General features: G+C 38.7%; 1 protein-coding gene across 1 annotated transcript in view; it reads right to left on the bottom strand.

Annotated features, from left to right (window-relative positions):
• The window catches only part of LOC114664900 (tether containing UBX domain for GLUT4), a 233,585-nt gene that overhangs the window by 27,150 nt on the left and 193,398 nt on the right, over window positions 1-13,037 (bottom strand). Inside the window, exon 5 of the mRNA XM_028819213.2 lies at window positions 12,136-12,198. Within this exon, the coding sequence (XP_028675046.2) occupies window positions 12,136-12,198 (63 nt within the window). The remainder of the gene's footprint in view (window positions 1-12,135; window positions 12,199-13,037) is intronic.

Below are 13,037 nucleotides of genomic sequence, written 5' to 3'. Positions count from 1 at the left end.
GAGAGAAAGGTGCTGTACTGCTGTGATTAACCCTTTGTCTAATCCTTATACAGGTGCAGTTGTTATAAATGGCAGGAAGGTAAGGGCAATGTTCAATTCCGGGAGTACCATTTCCATTGTTGCTTCCCGATTCGTTTTACCGCGACAATGGCTTAGAATAAAAACTAGCCTAAAGTGTATTCATGGAGATATCCGTTATTATAAGGCTGCTAGCTGCGTGATTTCTGTAGATCACGTCATGACCAAGCTAACCATGGCAGTACTACTGGATCCCCCATTCCCAGTCATATTAGGGAGGAGATTGGGAAAAAAATTAACAGTGGTAAAAACGCAACTGTTCCAAAAAAGAATTTGGGCTTAATAATGGAGACTTCTTCTACTCCGACTGCCTCCATACCGTGTACAACGGTCACTAGGACCCATACAGGTACTCAGTATGAGGGTGTTGATGTCCCATCGTCCTCTACCGGAACTGATACAGTTAACGTACAGAACGTGGTGGTAGAAGCCCCTCCCATTGAGGTCAGTAGAGACCCTATTCAAAATTTATCGGCCCAATTTCTAATTACCCCATCTTCTTTTAAGAGAGAACAATGGAACGATGATTCATTAAAATTTGCAAGGAATGCAATAGTGTCTACAGAGGTTCATACAACCCTAGATCCCATGCCACCGATGCCTTTCTTTGTAATAAAAAATGAACGTGTGTATCGAGTGGCAGAACACAGGGGTGAAGTGAGGGCATTGCTTCTAGTACCACGTACTTATCAGCGACAAGTATGTGAATTAGCAAATGCTCACCTTCTAGGAGCCCATTTAGGCTCTGAAAAAACACTGGAGAGAATAAAGCTCTGATTTTATTGGCCAGGGATAAATGAGGAGGTCCGACGATTTTGCACTTCTTGTCCAGAATGCCAACTTCGTCAGATTCCTAGGAGGGACCGCTCCTCTTGTTCCCCTTATTGATGTACCATTTGAATGAGTTGGTATCGACCTTGTAGGCCCATTAGAATCCTCGTTAAAAGGCTATAAATATATTTTAGTTCTAGTAGACTATGCCACTCGACTTCCAGAAGCTGTTCCCCTGCGCTCAGCTACTTCGAAAAACATTGCACGGGAATTAGTAGGGATATTCACACTTGTAGGAATCCCCAAAGAGATTCTGACGGACCAAGGGACTCCCTTCACTTCAGAGACGTTCAGGGAGGTGGCATAATTACTCAGGATAAAACATCTGAAAACATCGGTCTATCACCTCCAGACAGACCAGTTGGTGGAACGATTTAATCAAACATTAAAACAGATGTTACGCAAAGTAGTAAGCGAGGATGGGAGAAACTGGGATCAGTTACTCCCTCTCGTATTATTTGTCCCACAGGCCTCTACAGGTTTTTCTCCATTTGAATTATTATATGGAAGACAACCCCATTGGCTATTGGACATGTTAAAAGAAGTTTGGGAAGAGGAGGTGCTTCCTACCTCAAATATACTTGAATATATCACACAATTACGCAATAGATTGGAAAAAATTAGGCCCATACTAAAAGAAAACTTGGAGAAAGCTCAAGCAGCACAGTCTCATTTTTATAATAGAAACACCACCATTCGGGAATTTGTCCCGGGTGATCATGTAATGGTGCTCGTTCCAACTTCCCATTCTAAATTATTGGCACATTGGCAAGGCCCTTACGAAATTAAGGAAAAGAAAGGACTCGTAGATTATTTGGTTAAACAACCAAATCGTCAACCAAGTGAGCGAGTATATCATATAAATTTGCTGAAGCCGTGGAAGGAGAGGGAAATTGATCCCTCCTCCGGCCAGCCTCGCTCCCTTTTCATATCACAGTCTCTTCTTAATTTCGGACCTGATTTGACCCTGGAACAAAAACAGGACCTAGAAATGGCTATCCTGTCGGTACCGGAAGTAGTGAACGAACTACCAGGACGGACTGCTCTGATTGAGCATAAAAATCATCATTGACCCGGGGGTAATTGTCAGAGAAAGACCTTATAGAGTTGGAAATTAGACAATGCTGGAATTAGGGGTTACTGAAGAAAGTTATAGCCCCTGGTCTAGTCCAATTGTCTTAGTTCCTAAGCCGGATGGGTCGTGGAGGTTTTGTAATGACTTTCGACGACTTAGCCAGGTCTCTAAATTTGATGTGTATCCAAATGCCGTGAGTGGATGATCTACTTGATTGACTTGGGAACGCTCAATTCCTAACTACTCTTGATATGACTAAAGGGCATTGGCAAATTCCTTTAACGGCCTCCACTAAAGAAAAAAACGCTTTTAGTACTCCAAGTGGACATTGATAATACACGGTTCTCCCTTTTGGTTTGGCGCCAGCAACCTTCCAACATCTCGTAGATACACTGCTATGGCCCCACAATTCATTTAGTGCCACCTATCTGGATGACGTAGTCATTTATTCCGGCACATGGAAGGAGCATGTATTGCAGGTTAAAACTGTGCTCTCCACACTGGCACAAGCTGGATTTCGCATTAATCCTAAGAAATGTTTCTTTGGATTGAAAGAAGCCAAATATTTGGGCTATCTGGTGGGTGGGGGCACTGCTAAACCACAATGTTCCAAAATTGATGCCATCATAAATTGTCCCCGTCCAATGACTAAGAGGCAGGTTCAAGCATTTCTGGGCTTAGCAGGCTACTATCGCCATTTTGTACCTCGTTTCTCTGAAATTGCTACTCCCTTATCTAATCTAACAAAGAAAAGAGCACCTTTAAAAGTAGTATGGGATGACAAGGCTGATACTGCATTCAGTGACTTAAAATTGGCCCTTACGTCAGCACCTGTTTTAAAATCTCCTGATTTTTCTTTTCCTTTCATACTCCAGACCGACGCATTGGACACTGGATTAGGAGCCGTGTTGAGCCAATGCGTTGACGGTGCTGAACTCCCCATTATGTACCTCAGCCGGAAACTTCTGGACAGGGAGACCAGGTATGCTGCGGTTTAGCGAGAAACCTTGGCGATCAAATGCGCTATCACGCAGTTAAGGTACTACCTATTGGGTTGGGGATCATACTGCTTTACAGTGTTCCTTCACTGGAAGTCTAATCCCCAAGTCACTAGGTGGTTTATGGACCTTCAACCTTATCATTTTAGTGTTGTTTATCATAAAGGTTCCTTGCATGCCAACTCAGATGCTCTCTCCAGTGCCCACAACCTCTCGGTGCAGGTCGCCCAACCCAATGGGTCTGGGCTGGGGGGGGAGTTGAATCATGTCACACATGTGCATTTAGGAGGCAGTAAAAATCCCTAAAGGTGAGTGAAACATCGCGAGACGAGGGATTGTCACGTGGTACTTACTTGAATCTCTTGATCTCCCAACAGAAAAACTGAAGAAAAATAACTCCATCCATTTCTGGGTTCCAAAATTGCCGCCATGACGTCACTTCCGGCGCCTGCCATTGACATCACGTCCGGCCACCATAGATGACTTCACTTCCGGCTCCTGAATTCAATGTCATTTCCTGCCAACCATTTCCTGTAATCATTTCCCATCTGTATTTAAACGGCATCTTGTTTCATGAACTTATTCAAATGTTACCAATTCCAGTACTTTTGATCATTTACACCGTTTTTCATTGCTTTATTTTGTCCGTTGGACAATATACGGGGACGGTCCCCAAAACTTTATTTTTGTGGAGCTTCTTTTTTTCATTATTTCCACACTCTCTATTATAAAAAAAACTCCTAAGAGAGAGTGACTAGGGAGACCAGACGTGATCTTCAAAGACCCTCGAGACGAAAGAGATTGGCCACGGAGCGTCTCGTAGGGACCTTAAACATGAGACATTGTGCCAAGAGATTGACTCGGGATCGCTTCGCGGGGATGTAGAACATGAGATTCTTGAAAGACACGCCCTACTTTCAACCAATATCAAATAAGACCACGGGCAGCAAAACACTCAGTCATGTCAAGGCTTTGAGCACACACAGATCCAGGGCTCTCAGCGCATAGAGAGTGTATAAGGACAATACGTTATAGATAAAACATCGAAGACTAAGCAAAGAAGAAAGAGCAGCGCGGAGAAAAGAGACTCAAAAGTGCTTGGAGAGAAAAAAAATGCAAAAAAGAAAAAGAATAATCGAGGTGCAAATTCAGAAAATAAGGAAAGTAATAATCAGCCCGGAACAAGTGGAATTGAAAAAAAATGCACGTCCAATCGGGCTCAGAATTAAAAGACAAAGTAGAACTTCATAAAGATGTTGGCGCGATACACATGCAGAGCAGGTTAGAGATAATGAAAGCAATAGAATTCGAAAGTATTGTAGCATCCCAGGCAGGTTGAAGCCTTTTTTTTTTTTTTTTTTTGAGCGATTGTTAGGTTCGATTGAGGGAGGGCGGAGTACAACACAGAAGACTGACAGTGGGGTACTGATTGATGCTGTAAGGGGGAGGGGGGTCCCGGGATGGGAGGAGGGGTTGGTGAGGATGCTAGAAAGTTGTGTTTGGGGATACGAAATCGGTGTTCTTTTTCTTGATTGTTCAAGTAAAACTTTTGTGAGACTTTACTACGTCTTTTTTTTTTTTTTTTAATACTTCTCTTTTCGAGTTGGATGCAGAGGCTGCTACAGTATCAAAAAAAAAAGATGGTGAAGATCGCATTAGCACAAACAAAAGGAAATTATTACTCTAAAAAGGGGAAAATAATCATCACGGACCAGGTGAAATTGAAAAAATTGCAGGACAAAGCGAGGTCAGAAATAGAAGACAGAGTATAAAACAAAGTAAAATGTTACAAAGAGGTTAAAAAACAAGGGGGCCAAACACATGTAGAGCAGGTTAGAGATAATGAAAACAGTGGAATTCAAAAGACATGCAGAGCAAGATACAGAATATGAAAGCAGAAATAAATGAAAGTGTCAAAACAAAGAAAGTAAACATCGCATTATTGCAAACAAGGAGAAATTATTACTCGGAGAAATAACGAAAAGGCGAATTGAGATCGAATATATGGACATAGGTGATGTGTCTGAAGTATGTCAATATTGTAAGGCTTTGAAGTTTAAGTCAAAGAATTTCAAAAACGGGGTTTACCTCACATGCATTTATTGGTTACTTTGCAAAAAAAATTATTAACTGCTGATGATGTGGATCGATTTGTCTGTGCTGAAATTTCAAACAGAGAAACCTATCCTGAATTATGGTGCAAAGTCATTAAACACATGTCTCACAGCCCTCATTTAAAAGATTCAGCATGTTGGGACTCTAAAGATTTCAAATATTGTTTTTAAAGAAGTTTTGAAATAAAAGTGAAACTAATGAAATAGCAACAATTCAAAGAAAAAAAAAATCTTAAAAGTGTGTATCCGGAAAACCAAACACAGGGGTTGGCGAGCGAAGCGAGCAGGGGGTGAAGCCCCCTAGTTATAGTAATAATAATAGCAGCTCACTACTCAAAACAAGGAGCACCTGGACTTGAACATGCAATCTTTGATTATAGGATAGCAGCTCTTACCTCTGCACCATCCAAGAAGACATATTAACTTTCTGTCAATTGACATTAGAGCTTGGGTTTTTAACTCATTCACAGCAACATGTAAATTGAATGATTTTTTCTTTTTTTTGGTTATATTCTTGAATAAAAGCGCAAGTGTTTATTTGATATTTAGACTTCAGTCCTCACCTATTATACACCTCACGTCTGCATTTTGTCAATAGTACAGTAAGATGAATCATTTTCTGTTTTAATTATGTGTTCAACATGTCTTGCCTCACATTTCCTGTCATCCTACAATTACCCAGATTGTTTTAGACACAGAACACACATGAAACGTATGTATGCCAAATAACAATATATTATTTAACCTATACAACTCCAGACACCTCACACCCAGATAAAGAGATTTGAACTGGGAGACCATCAGCTTTTCGGTGTGGGGATGGGATAGCAGGCTGCTTGTGCTGATTGACACATTTGCAAAACAAAAAACGCTGATGGAGAGGTGCGAAGGAATTTAAGGTGGCTAAGGATTACGATTTTTTTCGTAGACATCAGGGATTCTAGTGTTAAACTAAGAAATACAAGCATTTTATTTTCTATAGAACAACTGACAAAAATGTTGAAAGAACACATATTACAGCTGTCATTGACTTAAGTTAAGCAAAGTCCAAGTTATTTTGCTTTGTGGGGGATAATTCTGTTACTTGGGGAGACAAGGCCCATTTATACCTTTTTTAAATTTTATTTCAATAAAGTATCAGTGTACAATCAAGCATATACAATTTTCAGAAATTATACAACAAATAAGTTCAAAATCAATCTTTTAATTTAAAAAAAGAAAAAAGGGAAAAACAAAACCTAACAGAAGAAGAGTTCATCCCCCACTTGAGAGAAATAGATGAAAGCCAAGGCCTATGAGCTTGTCTGGGAGCAGACCAAATATAGATGATACTGGGTTAGGAGTGATTGTGACATCAAGGCTGTCTGATATGAATTAAAAGATTTTTTCTAAAATTATGTTAATTTAGCACATTCCCAAAACATGGCCTAGAGATGCTGGAGCTTGGGGGAAAAACTTGCAAGCTGAAGACTGATTTTTATGTAAGGCTGACTGAATTCTATGTAAGGCTGACTCCACTCATGTTCTAAGATGTTAATTGAAAGGTCCTTTTCACACCATATCCTATGATCATTGAAAGATAAATTCTGTGAGATGTTTGAATATATTGTTGAGATGCTGTCTTAGACTTCAAGACTGATCAGTATTGCCTCTACAAAATTAGGTAGATTTCTTTTAAGAAAATTTCTAATTAGAAAATAGTAGAAAAATTGTGTTGCTGGTATGTTAAATTTGAAGTGCAATCATTCATAAGATACAACTGCAATATCTTTATACAGTTCTTTTAGTGTCTTAATACCCAGCATTTTCGAAAGATTAAATATTGTGTATATTTAAGACGGCTGAAATATTGATTATTGTGTAGTGGAGCAAAAGATAAAAGATACTCTGACTGATTGGTGAACAACTGGATTGTTAGTATATTGACTAAAGTTAACATTTACAAAGGCACAAAGAAGTGCATATAAAGAAGTACAGCAAGATTTAGTTTCCATTGCTGACCAGGCTGGTATAAATTTGAGTTTGTGCAGATTTCCAGAGCTTTATAATATGTATATTTGACACCCAGTAACAAATATATTATAATTACTCCACCAATACCAGTGATAATGCACAACTGCCTTCTTCATTTTCTTTAGAAAAATGAAAGAACAGGCTGTTCAGCCCAACAAAGCTCACTAGTCCTATCTACAAAATTCTACCAATAGAGCATCAAGTCTAGTTTTTAAGGTCCCTAAAGTCTTACTGCCTACCACACTACTTGGTAACCTATTTTATGTGTCGACAGTTCTCAGTGTGAAGAAAAATACCTTAATGTGTGTGTGAAATTTTATCCTTGACAACTTTCCAACTGTGTCCCTGTGTTCTTGCTGAATTCATTTTAAAGTAAGTCTTGATCCACTGTGCTAATTCCCCTTCATAATTTTAAACACTTAAATCATGTCACCTCTTAATCTTGTTTAGCTTAAACTGAAAAGGTTCAGCTCTTTTAATCGTTCCTCATAATAATCCCCTGGAATCAGCCTAATTGTTATGCCTTTTTTGTTGCTCACAGACCAAAACTGCACATAGCACTCCAGGAAAGGACTCACCAGTGTGGTATAAAGCTTGATCATAGCCTCCTTTGACTTGTATTCTACACATCCTGTTATATAACCTAACATTCAGTTAGCTTTCGTAGCGCCCTTAGCTTTACATTGTTTCTCAAAAAAACATGTAAAAAGCATTGTTATTATCCTTAAAAATTCAATCCATTAATTTAACTGTGATGCATGTTAAGCATACTGGCCTATAGTTATTTGAATATGATCATCCTTTTTAAATAATGGGGTAATATCTGCCATTTCCTAGTACTTCAGAATTTCCTCAGTGCACAGTGACTTCATAAAAAGTTGCATCAAGGTTTTATATATGTATTCACTAACCTTATGTACCCAAGGATAAATATTATCTGGTCCAGGTGATTTGTTTGATTTCAGCCTATTTAACCTAGGCAGTACTTATCCTTCTCCAATTTTTAAATCTCACAGTAACTCCTTCACAGTTCCTGCTACTACTGGTAGGTTATGTACTTCTTCACATGTAAAAATCACATGTGAATCTGACTCTCTAAGTAAGATCGGGGGGAGGGGTGATGTTAGAGCGCCTGAGCTCATTCAGTGCTGCAGGAACAACGCACGTTGATCTTTTTTTTTTCTTTCAGTGCATGTGCCTTCCCTGTTTATTTATATATCTCTGCCTGTCTGTCTCTCTATTATGCAGTGCTCGTCTGTCTGTGTGTTATGGATCTTAAAAATAACAGTTATAAGGACAGTTGTTCCTGTTAATTGCAGTCTCAATTGTTAAAAAAATATTTTAAAAGGAGCATCCCACATGAAAATATAACGATCTCATTAACTGACAGTGCATACCAATTTATAAATTTTATGTCCGTTTGAGGTTAAAAAGAAAAAAAAAAAAAAAAGCAACATTTCATCCCCAGCGGGGAATCGAACTCATTGTCTGTGAGGCAGCAGAGCTGTTGTGCTCTAAAATGCAAACTTTACGCGCTACGCCACGGAGGCTGTTGTACCATCCTTGAAGCTTTTGTGAAAGTGTTTATTTGATCTTTGGAACTTGGGCTTTACACATTCTATAGTTTATGCCTACTACATTTTGTAACATTTATTACTAAAATATGAAAAAGTTTCTGTTTTAACAATGTGTTTACACAGATTACTTTAGAATAATGATCTATTATTTCCACTGTAAAACTCCACTTCACTCCCAGATAATCAATCAAGGCAAGAGCTGGGAAAAGTGCGCTCACGTTCTAAGTCGGTGGGGGGATGGAATAGCCGGCTGCTGGCAGCTTGTCTTTTATCAGCACATTTAGAGGACAAAAGATGCTGGCGGAGAGGTGTGAACGGATTTAAGAAGCGATTTAAGGTGGGCCGAATATACAAGTTTTTTCGTAGGCTCTGGTAATTCTAGTGTTAATGGTTGCCCTCATGCTCTCATATGCCCTTCAATTCACACTAGAGTTGTCAGCCGTTTTTTAACCATGTACAACTCTTTTTTCACCTCCTTATTAACCAACTGTAGAGTTTTGTGTTTTTTTGTTTTAATTTCCTACTAATTCCAAATTTAGGTATGTACCTATTCGGCATTATATGAAAAACTTCTTTAAACCTGTTCCACTACTCTTCGACTGCCTCCACACTTAAAAGCTTATTCCTGGTTATCCCTTTAAGACTTTACCACATCTATTCAAAATTTGTTTTACCAAAGTTATACTCAACAGTTTTAGGCTTTGTATCTGTGAAAACACTAAGACCTTTTTAAATAATATTGCATTAGTGCGACAATGTTTTCTGATTGGTACTATTCAGGTCATAAAATGATTTCTTCAAAATGTCACATATTTTTCTTTCATTCATTTTTGCCTGGTGCGCCATTGACATCGTGCACCAGAAGGCGTGAGCTTATTCAGTGCGAGCAGGAGCATGCAGGTGGCTGGTTGCTTGTGCTATAACACGCTTGACTAGGCGGTGATCAATGCACATGTACTGTACAAGGCATGCACAGGGGGCCACTGAGAAAAGAAGAGTGTTTTTTACTCACCTTGCAGAGGAATTTTGTCGTCGCTTCTTACAAGGAAAGGCGATGGATAAAGCAAAAGAGGATGTAACATCAACAAGCTTCTGTTTCATGTCCGCCGCTTCCCCAGTCCCTTCAGTGTAATAGGAACCACAGCATAGAGAGAAGTGTGTACATAGCAACAGGTACACGTCGTAAATGCAGGAAGGATGACCCGTGGTCACCGATTACAACCGCAAGAAGGCATGCAAATGAACACGAATAATGTTGCATCAGTGCCACAATGTTTTCCAAAATGTACTATACTGGTCATAAAATGCGTTATTCCAAATATCATATATACCTATGTCTCTGATTTTTTTGTAAGTGTGGCTTTGACATCATGGACCATAAGATGCATACTAATTCAGCGTGAGCAGGAACACTCAATAAAACTGAATAAAAAAAATTAAAGTGACAGTGAGATACGAAGAAGGCAGATTCACCAGCGTTTGTGTGTCAGATTTTATCCCTCCAGATCAGAGAATTTCCAGTTCCATTGTACTCAAAACACCACTCAGATCTACAGTTATTCTCAGTTTCAGATAAAAACTAAATGCGTCAGATCTGGGGTGGGTGTTGTATTGTGAGCGCGACTGAGAGATTAAAAGTGAAAAAAAATCCATGAACTTTTACAAGTACTTTAAATTTACAACGGCTGTTACAGACACAAATCAAATGCATGTTTTTATTGTACAATATTAACAATAAGAGTAGCTCACTACTCAAATCAGTAAATTTGGGGGTGGGCTGGTTTCGAACTCACGACCTCTGGATTATAAATCGACAGTTCTAACCGCTGCACCACGGAAGCTGTCGTATTGTACTTGTGACTTTTGTGAAAGTGTTTATTTGATATTTGGCCATCAGCCTTCACACATTACACAGTTCATGTCTACATTTTGTCATTTATTACTAAAACATGAAACACCTTTCTGTTTATATGATGTGTTTACATAGACTGTTATAGACAAAGAACACACATGAAATTATTTCCCCTTACAATTCTAGGTAGCTCACTCCCAGATATCAAGGCAGGAACTGGGAGAACTTCTTGCCCGTTCTGCGGCGGTGGGGGGATGGTATAGCAGGCTACTTGCTGCTTGGGCTTATCGACACATTTACAAGACAAAAGAGGCTGAGGAAGAGGTGCGAAAGGATTTAAGGTGGGCCGGATTTACAAAGTTTTTCATAGGCTCTGGTAATTCTAGTGTTAAGATGAACCCATTGGTATTTCTGGCCCATCCCTGTTGTAGCCAGGAAGCACTTCCAGGTTAAGCACAACTTTGAAGTGATAGGGGAGCCTCTTCTCAGCAGCACCCAAGGTCCACACCAGGGCTGTTCACTACAACTCTCATGCAAATCTTTGGGTGTCCATATGAGATCTCCACCAGAGGAATGTTGCAATCAGTGTACTACAGGAACACATGCACCCATTATAATGGCCTCCTGGCCAGGTAAGTAACTACCATCTATGATATTCCTGTAATATTTCTTCAAAAAACTTGAAAACCTCTGTAAAGATTGTTTAGGTATTATTCATTGCAGATCTGCTAAATGGGTGCAGAAGTAGGGAAGAACTTAAGGTAGTCATGTTATGGCAATCAAAAAAAAAAAATGCAGCAAAACCATTTTCAAAATGGATCTTGAATTTATTCTAAATCTGGCTGTAATGGAATTGAAATACAGAATTGATGTACAGAAATACCTTCATGAAAAACATATATAAAATAATACTCTATTTCACTTTATATTGAAACTAGCTGTCCCCTAAGGCTCTGTCCAAGTAGTGGTGAAACAGGACAAACTTTCAAAATCAATTTAAAAAAAAATTAATTCTGGCCATTCAGAAGGTAGGTCCGCTCCAACATCAAACATTAGCACAGTATCTGATTGTGTTCAGCTCTGGCAGGACAGCATCTCCCGCGTGAGGAGAAAAGCATGTGGCCGTGATATCTCTGGCAATTAGCAGCTACCCTATAAAACACATGTAGCCCTGATCTCTCTCTAAAAAACGTCAAATGTTACTCCTTAACAATATGTAGATGATAATGTCTGTTGAACAAACAGGTATCGCTAGCTAAGTGGAGGAAAAGTACGCTCCAACACGTGGCGAATGATAGATTGTCTCAAACGGAGGCTGGCGTGTGAGTGAGGAGGGCCCCACCCCCACCCCCCTGCAACCTCTCTCGGATTCAAGCAAATAAATCAGTACTGCAACTGAATTATGATACTTAGCCCAATGAAAGAAGTCACAAAATCAACAGGAATGTTCAAGCAAATTATAGAAAAAAAACCTGATCTAAATCCTTAAAATAGTTCTCTCGTGAGAAGTGAACAGACATACAGACAGGCGATCAATTATTTATATTATATATATATATGTTAGATATATGTCAGAAGATATTTCATGCATACTTACATAAATAAAATGAGAGTCCTGGATTATTAAGATGCTCTTTAATAAATTCCTCAAGAGCCCCAACTGCAAAAAAAGCATATTTAATTAATTCAACTACAATAAGATATTGAAGATTGTAAGATGAAAAATGGACCAAGAAAACCCCAAACATAATTTATGTAACAAACTTTTAAAATTTTAAGTAAAAATTTATAAAACATTCAATTTTGACAATTTTTTTTAAACTAAAGACACAGTGCTGTAAAAAAAGAAGCCCCCACCCCTCTCCCTTCCATATTGCAAATTTTTGGCACTAAATGTTTTGAAGAGTTCAGCCATAATCTAGTATTAGATAAGGGCACCTTAGTGAACAAATCACTTATGCATTTTTATCTTAATTCATTTATTTAGTAAACACATTTAGTCAACACAAACTGGCACAAGTGAAAACGTGGGAGGCAAAATTAATATGGAAGATAAGAATTAAATATTCATATACATGAAGAAATCCAGCAATAAAACTTCTGGTTACACTAAAAATATAGTTATTAATATTAGTGGTCACCAATGCAAGCACAAACAACAAAATATTTAGGAGGGTGTATGCCAAAAATGCCACAGGTACTACCTTCATAATAATTACATTAAACTGGTTATGACAACAAGCCACCTTTATTTATCATGCGAGTGGTTTATCAATATTTTATCAAGGATTAAAAGCAGCTTCAATAGGTGATTTTAATAATAAGATGTATGATAAAATCTTGAAAAAGGTTGATTCTGTAGGGTTTTTACAAGTGGCTAAAGGCTGTATTTACTTTACCACATGTTAGATCTACAGCCCAGACCACATTGAGAATCTACTGTATGTCTGGATTTTTCTGCTGCCGATTCCAAATCCTGATAGCTGATTCTGTCACACT

This window comes from Erpetoichthys calabaricus, chromosome 14, assembly GCF_900747795.2.
Source record: "Erpetoichthys calabaricus chromosome 14, fErpCal1.3, whole genome shotgun sequence".
In the NCBI taxonomy this organism is placed as follows: domain Eukaryota; kingdom Metazoa; phylum Chordata; class Cladistia; order Polypteriformes; family Polypteridae; genus Erpetoichthys; species Erpetoichthys calabaricus.
This window is presented reverse-complemented; position numbering and strand designations above follow the sequence as displayed.